Here is a 17,853-nt window from a genome sequence, read left to right on the forward strand (position 1 = left end):
GGCCACCGAGACAGGCTGGAGGAACACCCACTTCCTCCTGAGAATCCCACAAGCACCCATCAGTCACCCCTACCCCAACTCCACCCTGGCCGGCTCCACCCCCCCGCCCTGGACTCGACTGGCTGACACTGGCTTTGGTGTAGGAGTTACCTCCAGGGGTTAATCTGCAGGAAAAGGCAGGGGGGAGCTTGTGGTGTAGCCTGTTGTCAGGCCCCTGGGGCTCTTGGACTTCAGAAATAAACACATCTAACTAAGATTTCCATGGGTGGGGCCCAAAGGCTTGAGGGGGGAAGGCGGAGGCCGGAAGTGGGTGGTGGATATATCAGGGCCAGCAGGGGTGGGAGCACATGCTGCGGCGCTGAAGGAGGCTGAGGCCAGCAGTGAGCACTCGGCCGGTGCAGGTGGGAGGAGGCGGGGGAGGTGAGCAGGGGGTCAGCCAGGCAGGGCCAGGGCTGGGGAGGGGACGCCCGAACCTGAACTTGGGACTCCCCGCAGGCACCCCCCTCGTGTCACAGAATCCAGGAAGCATGAGAGGCCTCCATCTGGTCCTGCTGGCGGTGCTGCTGTGCTCAGACCGCGGTGAGTGCCAGGGCTGGCCGGACCTGTCCTGGGAGTGGGGATGGGTCCTCACTCCCCAATTCCTGGGCCCTGAGGGGTCTGTGCTCCCAGACCCAGAGGGTGGGCTCCCCAGGTCCTGGGCAAGGGCCTGGAGGTGGCTGCCCAGAGCACGGGTTCCAGTTCGGGTAGTGGTTGTGTTCGGCGGGGGTCTAAAGCCAGCCTTCCTGTCCTCTGAGCCTGGCCTGTGTCCCCACCCCGCCCCAGCCCTGAGCCTACAGTGCTACCACTGTCCTGGGGTCAAGACGGCCACGCAGTGCCATGTTATGAACTGTACAGAGGGACAGAACGTCTGCTTCAAGGGCAAGGAGATCACCACGTGGCCAGATGGTGAGTTCCCTGGGCCCAGAGCGTGGGGCTGGGTTCAGGGGGCCTCCTGGATGGGGTGTGGGTGTGTCAGGGGCCAGGTCTGTGTCACCTGGGGCTGCTGCCTGTCCCTGCCTCCCCACCCTCTGCATTGAGCAGCCTGCAGAGGCCTCCGGGGAGAGGGGAGGGGGCTCCCAGCTCATGGAGGGACGACCAAGGGGAGCTAGTGACCACGGCCACCCCAAACAGAGACAAGGGACTAGAAGCTCCCACAGCAGGCACTTTTTCCCTCCTGCAGGACGGAAGGTCACCGTGCTGAAAGGGGGTTGTGCCCCTTCCTGTGAGGCGGTTTACAAAAACGCTGAGGAAGTAAACAGCTCAGGCCGAGATTCAAGTCCACTGGACAACGCATTCCCGCACCTGGGTTCGCTGCTCCCCAAGACTGAAGTGCAGGGTGTGTCTTGCTGTGAGAAGGACCTCTGTAACGGAGTGTCCCGGGCCGGGCGCAGCCTCTGGGCCCTCGCTGGGGGGCTCCTGCTCAGTCTGGGGCCAGCCCTGCTCTGGACCCTGCTGTGAGGACCCGCCTTGGGCACAGAAAAGGGTGAGGGCAGCCGTGTCCACGCAGCACCCACGGGGGCCCCACGGCAAGCTGGCTGTCCCACCCACACTGGCCTGCTCAGACCTGGGAGTCCTCGGCCAAAGGGCTGAGCTGCCCTCCTCCCAGGGCAGGGGCCCAGAGAAAGGGCGGCCGCCCCCTGCACGGACCCGGCTGTGCCCAAAAGCCTGTCTGCTTTGCCAGCACCGTCCGTTCACCTCTGCCCCACGAGGCAGGGACCACCTGCTGAGCGGGGCCCCTGGGAGAGCCGCCCCACAGCCCCTCCTGCAGTTCCCCAGTGTGCCCCCCGCAAACAGATAATAAACTGGGCAGCACCGGCCTGCTGTGCGTGTGCCACTCATGCCGCCGGGGCCGTGGGGGCCCCACACCCACTTCCACGGGAGGCTGGGCTCCCGCCCCATCCCAGGGAACAACCCCGAGGGCCTGGCGGGCTAGGAGGGGCCGTGCCCGGGGGTGCCCTCTCTGCAGCCCATGGGGAGGCCCCCACACCTTCCCTGCAGCACCCCCTCCAGGCCGGCTCCCTGCCTTGCAGCCCCTGGCCCTGGGGGTGGCGGCTGTCCTGGGCCCTGGGCCCGGAGGGCTGGGATGGGACACCCTCCACAGGCCGTGAGGTCCGTTCCTCCCCCAGGTCGTCGTTGCTCCGTCTTCCCCTCAGCTCACCTGCACCCGGGAGCCCTTGCCCCCACCACGGGCCGGGTGGCAGCGCTTCACCTCTCCCCAGGGCCCCCCCCCACGTCTTCCCGGGGGAGAAGTCTCCCTCCACTCCCTGACACCCTGGGGCTGAGGACGTCCTGGGTGCGGGTGCAGGGCTCCCTCGGAGACCGTCAGGGTGGGAAACTGAGGCGTGGACAGGGGACCAGCTCCCACCCTGGGGTATGGCCCTCACCCGTCGGTTGGCAGCTGGGATGTGACCCCAAGTACCAGCTCTGGCTTCCTCAGAGGAGCAAGTGCAGACCAGGGGCCCCTCCCACCTGAGCTGAAAGGGAGACTCAGCCCCACCCCTAACTCTGGGGACCGCTGCCCCCCCAGGCTTTGGGGGAGCTGTGAAGAGGTGCAGGGCCTGGGGCGGGGACGTGCCCCGTGGGACGGCACCTCTGGGGCCAGGAGATCTGGAAGCTCCAGCATCCCGGAGGGAACCCCCTCCTTCCTGCCGGGGCTTTGTCCCCACACAAACCTCACCTGAGGGTCCCCCACAGCACACACCCGGGCAGGGCCCTCGGGCACTGCAGGAGCTGTGGGCACAGGCCTTTCTCCTCTGTCCTGCATTCAGTGTCTGTCCTGCTGGCCCTGCCGCACAGCGGGGGGGAGGGGGCAGGAGTCCCTCAGCCCCGCACCCCGCTCCCTTTTCCCTGCAATGGGAAGGTGGCCCCCTCCCCCCATGGCCCCGCTGCAGGTCCCACCTGGAGGGAGGCGCACAGGGGGTCTGGGGTAGAGCCGTGCAGGTGTGGGGGTGGACGCACGTGTGTGGTGTGTGGTGTGCGTGGCGTGCCCACTCTGGGTGAGGTGTGTGCCATGTGGGGGGTGGGCAGTGTGTGGGTGCTGTGCGTGTGTGGGGCGGGGACACGGCACCAAGGGAGCACGAGGGCTGGCACCCTGTGGGCCCCACCCTGGAGGCCACCAGGATCCTCTACCCAGACCGGCACCCTGGGTCCCTACTTGGGTGGGTCCTGTCGGCAGCAGCTCGAGACGTGGGGGGGTGGGGGCGGCACGTGTTACTCCGCAGGCCACAGGGATGGGGCTGGGGTGAGTGGGGTGGGGTGACTGCAGCCCCCCTGGATCAAGGTCACCTGGGGCAGGGAGCCCCCCCTTCCCCGCCTGTCCACAGGGAGAGGCCCCAAGGATGAGGACAGAAGTCTTCCAGGAAGGGAGAACAACTACTGGAAAAGAAAATAGATTCCACCCCCCAGTCATGGGGTCCTGCCCACCCCCAGCTCCCTCCCGCAGGTCCCCTCCCCTTCCTGAGTGGGTTGCCCAGCACTTCTGAGAGTGCAGGGGCGGCCAGGGGAGGGCGGGGGTGGCTGCTGAAAACCCTGCTGTCCCCCCCTGTGACCAGACCTCGGTCACCGAGGACCTCCACACACTGGGGAAGGGAGAGGGCCACAGGAACTCCACTGTCACACAGCAGGGGGCCCAGCCACCGTGGGGAGGGAACAGGGTGCTCCAAGGTCTGGGACCCCAGGGGCTGCATGAGAGCTGTGTCCGTGTCCGTGACCATGACCTCTGTGAGGGCGTCACACCCAGAGGCAAACTGCTGTGGGGAGAAATATAACTGAGGCCCAAACCTGCACCCTGGCTGGTGTGGCTCGGTGGAGTGAGCACCGTCCTGTGGGTCAAGGTGTTGCCTGTTGGGCTCCCAGTCAGGGCACACACCTGGGTGGTGGGCCAGGTCCCCAGTACCGGGTGCCAGAGGGTCAACCACACAGGATGTTTCTCTCTCATCCTTTCCCGGTCCCTTCCCCTCTGTCTAAAAAGAAGGAAAGAATAAAAGATCTGCAACCCAGAAAACCTCTCCACTCGCCCACTGTGTTATTGAGTCGGCACTAAAGCAGGTGAGGGCCTCCCAGGCCAGGGCCCAGGAGGTCCCCATGATGGGCAGCAACCAGGGGGCCACCTGCAGCACCCTGGGGCCCCTGGCAGAACTCCACCAGCCTCCAGGGCGGGGCCTGGCAGCGCCACTGGACACAAGCAGTGCCTAGGGAACCCACCTGTAGAAAAGGCTGAAATGTGTCCCACAGGGTCAGAGAGGAACCTCACAGTGACAGCCTTTCTGAAGGGAGGAGGGTGGGGGGAGGGAGGGGGGAGGGATGTTCCTCCCTGCACTCACTCACTCATTCATTCATTCATCATGCAGTCCTTCACTCACTCTCTCTCCCTCAGTCACTCACTCAATCACTGTCTCTCAGTCACTCACTCAGTCACTCAGTCACTCTCACTCTCTCTCACTCACTCACTCTCTCTCACTCAGTCACTCAGTCTCTCTCACACCCACTCACTCCCTCAGCAAAGGTGTGCTCCCCACCCAGGACTCCTGGCCCAGCTCACCTGGCCTGTCTCTGTCCCCTCTGCCTTGCCCCATCTTCAGTGCCCGGCCTGCATGTCCATCCAGAAGACCTCCCCCACCCCTGCCCCACGCTGGCTCTTTGCCTGAGACACCCCACAGCTCCCGGACACCCGGAGTTTGACCAGCCTCTATCAGTGTGCAGCTGGGCCCTGGTGTGGCCCCACCTGGGCCTGAGGGTGGTCAGGGCCGCAGGTGGTTCCCCGATGGATGCAGGGGCTCCTGAGGGAGGGGGAGAGCCTGACAGGCACCTGGGGGCGGCCTGCCTCCTGGTTGCCCCTCACGCTCCTGTGCCCGCGTGTGCAGGCCCACTCGTGTGACACATCCCCTCAGCTCAGGGGCAGCTTGGAGAACACAGGAGGGTCCTAGGGGTGGGTGTCTGTCGGAGACCCCACATCAGGCTGTGGAAACCCATGGGGCCACCCCCCAGTCCACACAGGGGAGAGGGCCCGGGTGGGGGGAGGTCAGATCCTCCCTCCATGGCCCAGACCACTCGGGCATTCAGCATGCAACTCCCGCCTGCCACTTGAGGCTGTTCCTGCAGTGGAAGCCCTTCCAGTCGCGGCAGGCAGCCCTAAGAAGTCAGTCCGGGGATTAAAGTCCTGGACTGGGGGCTCCTGTGTTGCTTTCAGGACCGTGGACGGTGAGATCGGCTCAGTGGCTTCCGATTCGTCTTCTTAAATACAGGAGAGAGTGGGGATGAGGTGGCCGGGGTAGGGTAGAAAAATACGGAGTAACAGCCCTGGCTGGTGTGACTCAGTGAACTGGGCGCTGGCCTACCAACCAAAGAGTTGCTGGTTCGATTCCCAGTCAGGGCACAGGCCTTAGCTGTGTGCTGGGTCCCCAGTAGAGGGCACCCAAGAGGCAACCACACGCTCAGGTTTCTCTCCCTCTCTCTCTCCCCCTTCCCGTTTTCCTAAAAATAAAGAAATGCCGTGTTCAAAAACTAAAACAGAAAAATACCGAGTAACAATTTACATATGTTGTTCATACTAAAAAAATTCATTTCTTACAGGGTTTTTCCTCTGACCCAGCCCGGCCCCACCCACAGCCTGAGCCCCACCCACCTTTCAGGCAGAACTGGGTCCAGAGGCCCAGACGGAGGCAGGATCGGGTGTGGGGGTCTCAGGGGAACTCGTCAGCGTTGCCAGACACTTAAGGGCACGAGGCAGGCGGGACATTAAACATTGTTACCTCAAAGCCCTTGTAAAACTTCCATCATCCCTTCCCCTGCAGGGAGATTTACAACACCTCCCCCTCCCGCCCCGCCCCTTCCCGCCAGTGCTGAGCGGAAGGATGCCTGCCCAGCTCCCCGGGTCCCCTGGCCACGCCACTGGCCGCTGCTCTGAAGCCCCAAGTTCACCCCGCCCCACCCCTGGCTTCTGCCCTCCCTTCCTGCAGGGGCTGGGCCCTGCTTTGCAGCCAGAGGGCTCTACCCTCTTCAGGGCCCCCCTTTATCTCCGTGGGTCTCCCCGCCAGTATGTTCCCTGCACCTCGGACCGTCCTTTACTGTCAGCCGGGCCCGGGGGAGAGGATGGACTGAGTGTCCGGGACTTTGGGAGCAGCCTCCGCCCACTGCCTACCGCCTCTGCCTCCCGGTGGACCGGCCAGGGCCACTCAGCCTGCAGCAGGGTGCTACTCGCACCTTGGCCTCCAGAGGGCGCGCGAAGGCCGCGGGAAGGGGACTAGCACCAAGGACAAAGGCACAGGCCCCGCCCTCAGGAGGGAGCTGGGAGGGTTCACGGCGAGGCCTCCAGGGCCAGGGAAAGCAAGGGGAGAGCTGAGACCCTGGGGACGGGTGGGATCGGCAAGACCACTGCCTGCCAAGACGCGGGGATGCGGGGCTGTGAGTAGGAGCTGGGTGTCTCCCAAGCATCACCCGACACCTCCCATCCCCCAAGGGACGCTATTTCAGGGAGCCCCGCCCTGTGTCCCCAACTGTTACCCCCCAGAGCAGGCCTCCGGGTCGCCACCTGCCATTCCCAGATCGCTCTTAACCAGGAGAAACGCACAAGGGAGGTCTCCGCGCTCCAGTCCCCTCACGTCCTACCAGGTCAACCCCTCATCGAGGGAAAGGGGTCTGTGCTGTCTGGAGACCCGGGCGGATGGGAGCCTGTGGTCCGCTCCCCCCAGAGAGCCGTCCCGGGGGTGCGGGGTTCCGAGCCGTCCTCCCCTGGCTGAGCATCCCAGGCCCCCTCCACCCGCCGGCCACAGGCAGCAGCGGGGAGGCCTGGCCTGTGCGCACAGGTAGTGAAGGAGCCGGGGCACCGTCCCCCCAAGGCCGAGCCCCTGCACACTGGGGCTGTGGCTCGGGGTCCCCACAGCACCGACCCTCTCGCCAGGCGTATCCCCACTCAGATGCAGTCGCCCAGGTATTTACTGATCAACAAGTACCCACCAGGTAGGGTTTGAAGCTGGGGAGATGCCCAGGGCTCCATGGCAGGAGGAGGAGGGGGGCCTCCCCAGGGGGGCACCCAGCAGAGAGGGGAGGGCAGGGGCCCGGGGGGCTGGAAGGGGACTCCCTGTTCCTGGACTGGGCGCCCCGGGGTGAATGTGGGTTCCAGGAGGGGCCTGAGGACCCTGTGTGTGGGGCAGGGGCTGGGGGCTCCCAGCAGCACTTGGGACAGTGTCTGAGTGAGGGAGGCGGGGCCAGCCTGAGAGGAGGGTGCTGAGGCTTTCAGAGGGAGAACTGGGCCCAGGCAGGTTAGGCAGGGAGTTCAAGGTCACACAGTGGGCACGACCTCACCAGCTCCTCACACTGCTCCCCTGCTCTCTGAGCTGCCCCCATGACCACCACCCCCCCCCCCCAGCCAGAGCTCACACCAGCAGCAGGTCCAAGGTCCCTGCCCAACCAAGAGACACAGGCAAGGGAGAGAAGTTTAGGGGCCAAGGGGTCATTCCAGGGCCTCCTGGACCAACCTGGACAGCATAGGGACCCAGGAGCTGGCCACTTGTGGAGGGCAGTAGGTGCTGACACCAGGCAGAGCCTTGGTGGGGCTGAAGGCACGGGGGTTGGGACAAGGGAGGGCTGGGCCATTTGCAGGCTGGGGGACACCTGCTCCTAGGAAGTGTGCATGTTCGGGGACAGTTAGACAAGAGCAGGGACACAACCACCCACAGGCCTCGGGGCTATGGGACAAAGTGGGGCAGGAAAAGCAAAAAGCATTCCCTGTGCAGGGACAGCAGAAAAGGGGCAGTTCCTTCTCACAGCCAAAGCAGGTGGTGAGTGCAGAGCTTCCCTGGGGCGGGGCTGGAGGAGAGGAGGGACCACCTCCCAGAGGCTGGCCTCAGAGACCCAGGGTGGGTTGGGTGGTGTCTGTGGCCCTCCCACTGCCCAGCCCCTCCTCCCTGGGGACACCCTGTGGCCCCCACAGAGCCATGACTTCAGGCTCCAGGAAAAACACCTCCGAAGCTCTCCCAGGCCCACTGTCCCCAGTTTCTGTCATTCAGGGTCACAGAAGACCACACTGGGAGCTGACCTGGACCCCGACCTCTGAAGTCACACTCACACACACACTCACTCACACACACTTGCCTAGGCAGGGCCCTCACAAGGCACCTAATGTGCTCCGAGACGGGCTCACGGGATGGCCAGAGGGTCAGTCTTCTCACCCAGGCCCATCCTGACACCCCACCTGCCTGCCTCAGCCCACCCCCTCCCCTTCTGTCCCCTCCCCTCACCACCCTGTCACTCTCTCTGTGGCACAGCCAACACCCAGGAGGGCTGAGGGAAAAGCTGAGGTGTGACAGCCCCCAACAGGTCCCGTGCTGTGAGTGTGAGGGCTGAGTCCCTGGGCACAGGCACGTGACCAGACTCACAGACCCATGGGGGGGGGGGCTCTGAGGGGAGGAGGGCACCACCGTGGACTCAAGGAGGGGAGGGGCCCTGACCACAGGCTCAGCTGCCCCAACCTTGCTGGTCCTGGCCTCCAGACCAGAAAAGAATGTGTCTGTGAGTTATGAAATACACTTGTCAATCTAAAGAATGCCAATTTCTTTTCTTTGTCACCAAAAGTGGAAAATTCTCATTAACTTGGGAAACAATACATGCTATTTGTAATAAAAGGGGTCAATTATGGTGTACAAGTGAAAAAGCCAAAAGGTCCCTTTGATTTTCCAAAACCAACTGTAATTGGTCAACAGAAACCACAGGCACAATTGCCCAGTGGGAACAAATTAATTGTTTCCTGCTCTGATATACTTTTCTTTGTCATTCTGATTGTTGTTTTGAAATGTTGTTACAGAAAAAGCAAATTCCTTGCCATGGCTGGCATAGCACAGTGGATTGAGGGTGGGATGGAACCAAAGCATCAGAGGTTGAATTCCCAGTCAGGGCACATGCCTGGGTTGCAGGCCCTGCCCCTAGCAACTGCACATTGATGTCTCTCTTTCTCTCTCTGTTTCTCCTTCCCTTCCCCCTCTAAAAATAAATAAATAAAATCTTTTAAAGAAAGAAAGAAAAAAAGAAAAAGCAAATTCCTTTCTCGATTTCAATGTATTCAGGTCTATAAGTGTGTCATTTTCAGTATTTCTTTGTCATTTACCCACAGTCATTGTTTCACTCCGATGCATTTGAAAAAAATGTTACATCTTCAGAACAGTCTGTGGAAAGGACTTTCCCTTATTCTAAAATATGGCTTTCTGAGAATAAATTTTCAGATTATTTCCTTGAAATAAGTCAGTGTTTCGGGGGCTCTGGAGAAGGACTGAATTTATAGAGATACTGGCAAATAATCAGGGTAAACAGGAATCAATAGTGGGACTGAATGAACTGGGGATAATTACTGTTGTGGCTTTGTTCAAAATATTGCTGAGTTTTGCACTGGTTTTCATCCAGTCATCTGGTAAATTGTAACAATGTTTAAGCAGTTACATTTCTCTTTCTGCTGGATCCCTCCAGAATTTGGAAACTGATCATGAGAGAGTAGTCTTGTTTTCATGTCAGTAGGTTCTCTCATGTATTCAATAGGAATCTAATTTTCTTCATTTCTAATTGTGGACTTGTTCAGCAAGACTTTGACTGGAATGTCATGTCTCTCTCAGACTCGGGATGTCAACAAAATCCTTTAAAGATGAAAGACTGGAGGTGATAAAAGCCCCTTGGAGACACAGCCTGGTACCGTGCTGATTCACATGGTTCATGGCAGCCTTTCAGGTAAGGGGCAAAGGCTGCTTTCCTGGGAGGTGGCAGGGAAGACCCTCAAGACACTTTGGGGACCTGGAGAACTTCAGGAACTGACCCATAACAGCAGGTACTGCAGGCAAAGTCTGGTGGCAACTGAGTGGCTTGGCTTCTCTGCCCAGTGGGGCTAACTCAAGTTCAGTCTGAAAATTCCTGGTAACATTGCTGCAAAGTAGACTTAATGAAGCCCACATGACCACTTGCTGTTCCTGTTGTGCTCATGTAAATAATCAGGCCAATTGAAAGTGGATTTCCTGTAGAAAATGAGGTGGTCTTCATTTGTCTCTTTGGTGAAAGTGAGGGTGATTTAGTAGAAAAACTGTGTTTAAACAAAATCTATGGTGCACAGTTATAGGAGACTGTTCTGCCTGGTGTGGGCCCAGCTCCCACTGGGAGATGCACCAGACCCACACCCATGGATAGGTTCTCCCATGGAAAATCAGGCCTGCACTGTACCTAGACTGCTATGAGACTTGCTTTTGCTAAAACTCCCTCACCCTGAATTGAGGCACCAAACATTTACTGCAAAGCAACTCCCTAAAACCCAAGCTAAACCTTCCAAGAACCAGTGTAACCTGTTGAACCACTTTTGCCTTTTCATTTGCAAATATCCCCTTTCTGTGATGTGATTAGCAGCATCCTCTCCTTTGTTTTGTGTAAAAGGGAACCACCTAAAGTGAGCCAGTGCACAGTAAATGAGGTCCTTCCTGCAATGTGCCCAGAAAGAATAAAAGCTCATCAAAGCAAGGGCTGAGGCTTGGGGCTCCTCTTGAGAGAAAAGCCGCCCACCCTTTTTCTCCACAGGACTCGGCAGTCCCTGTGAAATTCTTTTGTATCAGCTACAATGCCATGGACCCCCTCAGCCGAGGTCCGAGACACACAGATATGGACATGAGACTCGAATTTTGTGACTTGACTGTAAAACTTTGTTTTTCCCTTAAGAATGAGATTCAATGTTCATTCTCCTAACTTTTGGAAATATTTGGGCTACAACATCTAACTTTCACAGAAAAGGAAGGAGAATTGACAGTGGGGGTTTGAAACAGTGAAGGTTGTCATGCTGGGAAGTTGTAACCCGCCCCACCATTCTTCTGACATTGTAGCTGTGAGTGCCGGCTCTCACCACTATGCAGCTTGTACATGCACGGCCTGTTTGCATAACAATCTGAGGAACTAATGGCTCAAAAGGCATCAGCTCTGATCTTGAAGCACTTCGGCTCCAGGAGATTTGCTAACCTTCCCCCATGGAGGCCGGGGTGACACACTCCAGATCATTACAGGCCTTCTCAGAATGCACTGTGCTCACCTGCCTGTGGAGAAGCTTTCAACCCCTCCCTCCATCTCTTCCTTCTGTTCCCCGCGTCCTCCTTATAAAACTGCTGCCCCCATGAGAGGTGGGGATGACCTCTGAGATGTCAGTCCCCCGTCTTCCAGGTGGCCAGCACCTGCAACTAAACCACTTCCTTCACATCAGCACCTTCCTCTGGAGAACCGGCTCTCATGGTGGCGGGCCTCTGGATCTGCTTCGGGTTCTGCTTTGTGGCGACTCCAGTCGGAACCGTGTGCACTCCCAGGAAGGCCCTGAGGGCCTTGCCGACACACGTAAAGAAGGGCACATCAGCACGTCTGTTAACAAGCAATCGGGGATAATTCCTGATCTGTTCCCAGGGAGCAGAACCAGCCTCACTGAGGTGGGGGCAGTGAGGGGCACACATTCAGGGCAAAGCAGGGTGGCACAAGGAAGGGCCGCTGAAGGCCAGCGTGCTCAGCCCCCAGGGGGCCAGAGGCCAGAGAGCCAAGGGGCCCAAAGCTGCGAGCCCTTTGCCCTGAGGATGTGTAGACAGGGTGGGGTGGGAGTTAAAGGGGTTCATGTTGGGTGGCAGGTAGACAGGGTGCCAGCTTTCCCTGAGCCAGGGGGGATGTGATGATCAAGCTTATGTGCAGGTGGGGGGTCTGTCAGCCCGGATCCTCATCTTGTCCAGACTCTGTGTGTTCACCTTGTTGTAAAACAGGCCTGTGACAGGAGGCAGTTAATCAGAGTTGGGGCAGCTACCCGGAGTTGCTTCTGGGCTCTGTCTTTAGGCACGAGGGACTCCCTCGCAGAGCAGACAGTGAGCAGAGGTGGGCAGGTAACCACAACTGCTTCATGGGCCTCTTCCTCTGGGCACGATGGGCCCTGTCCTGCCCTCCAGGCCTGGGGACAGAGCACTTTCAAAGGTTTCCTCCCCAGATAAGGGGGACGATGCCCAGAGATTCCAGGCTCCCTCCCCCAGGCTGAGCTCGTGTTTCGGGTGAGGCTGGAGCACCTGTCAGCCCCAGGGCACCAGGCTCTGGAAGGCGGAGTCAGAGGGAGGGACAGGTCTCCCTCACTCCCTCCCTGGGTTCACTGTTCCCTCCCCCTCGGTGCTGGAAGGCTTTCCTGGCCCCAGGATGCTGGATGCTGGTCTGCACAGCAGGGCAGTCTCAGGGTGAACCCTGTGCTGTCTCCTGCCTCCGCCCCACTGCAGGGGTCTCGGGAATTGCCCAGTTCTTCATCTGGGGGCTCTCCCTGCTCTCCTGCTGAGGCATGAGCCTCCTGGAAACCCTTTGTTGGTGCAGGAAACGGGTCTCCGGGGAGTCGATGGGCTCCAGTCTGGGCAGTGGATGGGGACGGACTCCAAGCTTAAAGGTCGTGCTTTTTATTTGGGATCTTCTTGCTCAGAGACATGTGCAGGGGACTCTTGGGGGGGGGGGGGGAGGGCAGACAGAGAAGGAGATAAACATCCATGTGACACAGAACCTCCATCAGGGGCCTTGCCCACGCCCCCCCCCCCCCCCGACCTGGCACACGGCACATGACCCTGGCATGACCCCTGACTGGGGGACAGGGCACCTGTAGGAGACCCTGAGGGAGAAGCCCACCCCCTCCCAGGCACCACTGAGGCAGTCTGTTGCTCAACCCACTGACTCACCAGCCAGGACACCCAGTTTCACTTTCCCTTTCTCCCCTGAGGAAGTCAGTTTCGTTTCAGGAGCTCTCCTCTGTGTGTCTGGGTTTCAGTTATTCTTTGGCGGTTTTCTCACCTTTCAGAGACTTGATCTGCTCTTTGCTGTTTCGAATCCACCGGGAATCTTCTGTCTCTGCCACTTGGGCCGTGCCATTTGGACTTCGTCAGGGTCGTTGGCGGTACTAGTTGGTGTGAGGTAAGATTCTAAGGCTTTCCCCTGGCAGCTCTGCCTCAGTGGACTGAGTGCTGGCCTGCCAGCTCAGAGGTCACGGGTTCGATTCCCAGCCAAAACACATGCCTGGGTGGTGGGCCCGGCCCCCACTCCAGGAGAGTGAGAGGCAGTGTGTGGGTGTACCTCTCCCACATCCATGTCTCTCTCCTTCCCCCTCCTTTCCCCTCTCTCTAAAATATAAGTAAAAGTGAAAAATTACAGAATCTAAGGCTGATGTTCCAGTCCCTCCTTGAAGAGGACTGAGTTTGAGACTGTTCGTCTCTTTGAACTTTGTCTTTGCCTTAAGTTGTGTTTCTGTGTCTGTTTTGAAAGGAATGGCGGGTCTCCACATTGAACTGTTTTGCTGAAGGTCACGTTCTAGTAAACACGATGAGATTTTTCCTGTGCAAACTCTCCCTGTTGTTACAGCCTAAGGATCCTACTGGGAAGGGATGGAAAAGGTGGTTTAAGGGGAGAAAGGACCCCAGTTCCCTCTCATGCAGTGAAACCCAGGAACCAAAGGGGAAGGGGAAAGGGGACATTCTGAACTTCAGGGGTCCGCTGGGCCAGCCTGCTGACTCCCTGCCCCTGCTCCAGCCCCAAAGCTGTGGAGGGCAGCGCGTCCTGAGCGGCTCCCTTACCAGCACACTACAGAAAGTGTAGCGGTCACCAAGAATAAAAATGTGTGTGTCCTTGCCAGGGGAGAGAGAACTGTTTCTGGAAATTATGAAATAAACCGGTCAATCTAGAGAGTGCTGCCCCCTGGACTCGCAGCCCAGGTGGAGGCCTAGGCAGAAACCTTTCATGTCCTCGCACAACCAAAACAAGGACGACAACCAATTGGAAAACAGAAACAACCAGGACTGCCAGAAACCCGCACTGTTGGAAGTCCGACACCCGAGGAGTGGAAGCAGACCCAGTCCACAGACTGGGGGGAGAGGCGGGGAGGGGCGGCGGGTGCACAGGGGAGGGGGCAAGGAGGGGGGACCTGCACAGCAGGTGGTCCCACACTTGCGGGAGAACAAAGCGGAGGAAGGACTGGGGAGTGGGTCACATCTGGCAAGGAGACGCACTCTGGACCTGTGCACGTGGGACCCCAACAGCCAGGTCTGCAGAGCAGGGCCACCTGCCCATGGGCTCCTGGGGAGGTTTCCCACTTGCAGCCAGGGGTGGAGGGAACCTGTGAGGAGACCCAGAGGGAGGAGCCCACCCCCTCCCAGGCACTACTGAGGCAGGCCCCAGACCTCCCCCGAGACGGCTGAGCTCCAGCCCCAGGGAGCGACCCCACACGGTGCTGGAGTCCTGACGGCCCCGCCCCCGGAGGTCGGCCCACTGGCCCCGGGCCCCTCTGCCCGGGTGCTGCCTGGCTGTGGGGCCTCTGCCTTGTAGGTCTGTGTCGGCTCCCCTGCCCAGCCCTGTCCCCGGGCCCACAGACTGAGACTCTGGGCCTGGGGTGGGTCACCCCCCATTCTCGTGTGTGGTATTACTGCTGCTGCTTGGTGCTGACTGATTGGTGTTGTCATTAGGCTGGCGAGGGTTTGGCCCCAGGCAGCCATGCCCCCCTCCGCCCGACCGTGCTGCTTCTCCGGGCCTGCCGCTGGGGCCCAGCTGAGGCCACGGGGGTCTGCAAGGGCCGGGGCTGCAGCCGGGGTCGTGCCTCACGGGTGCTCTCACCCGGGTGCTGGACACCTGGTGCGCTCCCCCCGGTGGCCGTCCGCACCCGGCCCCCCGCTGCTGCCCCACTCACCGGGGTCGGACCACCCGCCCTGATGGGGGCTGGGCGTGTGAGACTGAAAACCCTGGTTTCCACCCACACGTGCTCGAGACCCACGGAGGATGGATTCCGTGATGTGCATGGTTCCCGGGGGCAGTGAAACCCACGGACAAACACGTGTTAGCGTGTGAGATGTTTTCTGCCTCTGTGCTTTCTGTGGAGGCCCGTCCTGGGGAGCCCAGGGAGGACCCCGGACAGACCTGGGGACAGGGACTGGGGCCGGGACAAGGGAAGGGAGGTGGGTCACCACAAGGCCCACAGGAGGCAGACCCGGGCCACCGAGACAGGCTGGAGGAACACCCACTTCCTCCTGAGAATCCCACAAGCACCCATCAGTCACCCCTGCCCCAACTCCACCCTGGCCGGCTCCACCCCCCCACCCCCCCCCCACCCCCCCCCACCCCCGCCCTGGACTGGGCTGGCTGACACTGGCTTTGGTGTAGGATTACCTCCAGGGGTTAAGCTGCAGCGGGGAGCTTGTGGTGTAGCCAGTTGCCAGGCCCCTGGGGCTCCTGAACTTCAGAAATAAACACACCTAACTAAGATTTCCATGGGTGGGGCCCAAAGGCTTGAGGGGGGCAGGCGGAGGCCGGAAGTGGGTGGTGGATATATGAGCGCCAGCAGGGAGGTGGGAGCACATGCTGCGACGCTGAAGGAGGCTGAGGCCAGCAGTGAGCACTCGGCCAGTGCAGGTGGGAGGAGGCAGGGAAGGTGAGCCAGGGGTCAGCCAGGCAGGGCCAGGGCTGGGGAGGGGAGGCCTGAACCTGAACCTGGGACCCCCCGCAGGCACCCCTCTCGTGGCACAGCATCCAGGAAGCATGAGAGGCCTCCATCTGGTCCTGCTGGCGGTGCTGCTGTGCTCAGACCGCGGTGAGTGCCAGTGCTGGCCGGACCTGTCCTGGGAGTCGGGGTGGGTCCTCACTCCCCAATTCCTGGGCCCTGAGGGGTCTGTGCTCCCAACCCAGAGGGTGGGCTCCCCAGGTCCTGGGCAGGGGCCTGGAGGCGGCTGTCCAGAGCACGGGTTCCAGTTCGGGTGGTGGTTGTGGTCGGCGGGGGTCTAAAGCCAGCCTTCCTGTCCTCTGAGCCTGGCCTGTGTCCCCACCCCTCCCCAGCCCTGAGCCTACAGTGCTACCTCTGTGCTGGGGCCCAGACGGCCGCACAGTGCCTGGTTATGACCTGTGGACAGGGACAGAACGTCTGCTTTAAGGGCGACGTGATCACCACCTGGCCAGATGGTGAGTTCCCTGTGCCCAGAGCGTGGGGCTGGGTTCAGGGGGCCTCATGGAAGGGGTGTGGGTGTGTCAGGGGCCAGGTCCGTGTCACCTGGGGCTGCTGCCTGTCCCTGCCTCCCTGCCCTCTGCACTGAGCAGCCTGCAGAGGCCTCCTGGGGAGGGGAGGGGGCTCCCAGCTCATGGAGGGACGACCAAGGGAAGCTGGTGACCATGGCCACCCTCACAGGGACAGAGGGACTAGAAGCTCCCACAGCAGGCACTTTTTTCCCTCCTGCAGGACGGAAGGTCAGCATGAAGACTGGGGGTTGTGCCCCTTCCTGTGAGGCGGTTTCCAAAGAGACTGAGGCACTACGTGTGTCAGGCCCACAGCCAGGTGCAGGGCACAACACATTACAGCCCCTGGGTCCACTGCTCCCCAAGTCTGAAGTGCAGGACATGTCTTGCTGTGAGAAGGACCTCTGTAACGGGGTGTCCCGGGCAGGGCGCAGCCTCTGGGCCCTCGCTGGGGGGCTCCTGCTCAGTCTGGGGCCAGCCATGCTCTGGTCCCTGCTGTGAGGACCTGCCTTGGGCACAGAAAAGGGTGAGGGCAGCCGTGTCCACGCAGCACCCACGGGGGCCCCACGGCAAGCTGGCTGTCCCACCCACACTGGCCCACTCAGACCTGGGAGTCCTCGGCCAAAGGGCTGAGCTGCCCTCCTCCCAGTGCAGGGGCCCGGAGAAAGGGCGGCCGCCCCCTGCACGGACCCGGCTGTGCCCACAAGCCTGTCTGCTTTGCCAGCACCGTCCGTTCACCTCTGCCCCAAGAGGCAGGGGCCACCTGCTGGGCAGGGGCCCCTGGGAGAGTCGCCCCACAGCCCCTCCTGCAGTTCCCCAGTGTGCCCCCCGCAAACAGATAATAAACTTGGCAGCACCGGCCTGCTGTGCGTGTGCCACTCATGCCGCCGGGGCCGTGGGGGCCCCACACCCACTTCCACGGGAGGCTGGCTCCCGCCCCATCTCAGGGAACAACCCCGAGGGCCTGGCGGGCTAGGAGGGGCCGTGCCCGGGGGCGCCCTCTCTGCAGCCCGAGGGGAGGCCCCCACACCTTCCCTGCAGCACCGCCTCCAGGCCGGCTCCCTGCCCTGCAGCCCCTGGCCCTGGGGGTGGCTGCTGTCCTGGGCCCCTGGGCCTGGAGGGCTGGGATGGGACACCCTCCACAGGCCGAGAGGTCCGTTCCTCCCCCGGGTCGTCGTTGCTCCGTCTTCCCCTCTGCGCACCTGCACCCGCGAGCCCTTGCCCCCACCACGGGCGGGGTGGCAGCGCTTCACCTCTCCCCAGGGCCCCCCCCACCACGTTTTCCCAGGGGAGAAGTCTCCCTCCACTCCCTGACACCCTGGGGCTGAGGACGTCCTGGGTGCGGGTCTAGGGCCCCCACGGAGACCGTCAGGTTGGGAAACTGAGGCTTGGACAGGGGACCAGCTCCCACCCTGGGGTGCGGCCCTCACCCCTCGGTTGGAAGCTGGGATGTGACCCCAAGTCCCAGCTCAGGCTTCCTCGGAGGAGCAAGTGTGGACCAGGGACCTCTCCCACCTGAGCTAAAAGGGAGACCTAGCCCCACCCCTAACACTGGGGACCGCTCCTCCCCCCAGGCTTTGGGGCAGCTGTGAAGAGGTGCAGGGCCGGGGGCGGGGATGTGCCCCGTGGGACGGCACCTCTGGGGCCAGGAGATCTGGAAGCTCCAGCATCCCGGAGGGAACCCCCTCCTTCCTGCCGGGGCTTTGTCCCCACACAAACCTCACCTGAGGGTCCCCCACAGCACACACCCGGGCAGGGCCCTCAGGCACTTGGGGAGCCTGTGGGCACAGGCCTTCCTCCTCTGTCCTGCATTCAGTG

The 17,853-nt window shown here is 61.1% G+C and overlaps 2 protein-coding genes across 4 annotated transcripts; both read left to right on the forward strand.

Moving 5' to 3' along the window:
• The first annotated feature begins 318 nt into the window (after positions 1-318).
• On the forward strand, positions 319-1,855 carry LOC123833143 (lymphocyte antigen 6H-like). The gene is made up of 4 exons (XM_045861244.1): positions 319-401; positions 496-579; positions 823-945; positions 1,220-1,855. The coding sequence occupies exons 2-4, from the start codon at positions 528-530 to the stop codon at positions 1,495-1,497; spliced, it is 453 nt and encodes a 150-aa protein (XP_045717200.1). The 5' UTR covers positions 319-401; positions 496-527; the 3' UTR covers positions 1,498-1,855.
• A 10,917-nt stretch (positions 1,856-12,772) lies between these two features.
• On the forward strand, positions 12,773-16,896 carry LOC123833153 (lymphocyte antigen 6H-like). 3 transcript variants are annotated; one of them, XM_045861262.1, is made up of 4 exons: positions 12,773-12,960; positions 15,536-15,619; positions 15,862-15,984; positions 16,259-16,896. In XM_045861262.1, the coding sequence occupies exons 2-4, from the start codon at positions 15,568-15,570 to the stop codon at positions 16,534-16,536; spliced, it is 453 nt and encodes a 150-aa protein (XP_045717218.1). In that variant the 5' UTR covers positions 12,773-12,960; positions 15,536-15,567; the 3' UTR covers positions 16,537-16,896. The 3 variants fall into 3 exon arrangements, with proteins under 3 accessions (XP_045717218.1, XP_045717217.1, XP_045717219.1); XM_045861261.1 differs by lacking the exon at positions 12,773-12,960 and adding an exon at positions 15,227-15,441; XM_045861263.1 differs by lacking the exon at positions 12,773-12,960 and adding an exon at positions 15,232-15,460.
• Positions 16,897-17,853: the final 957 nt, after the last annotated feature.

The sequence above is a fragment of the Phyllostomus hastatus genome, unplaced genomic scaffold, assembly GCF_019186645.2.
Source record: "Phyllostomus hastatus isolate PE091 unplaced genomic scaffold, TTU_PhHast_1.1 phas_scaffold_21, whole genome shotgun sequence".
Taxonomy (NCBI): Eukaryota; Metazoa; Chordata; class Mammalia; order Chiroptera; family Phyllostomidae; genus Phyllostomus; species Phyllostomus hastatus.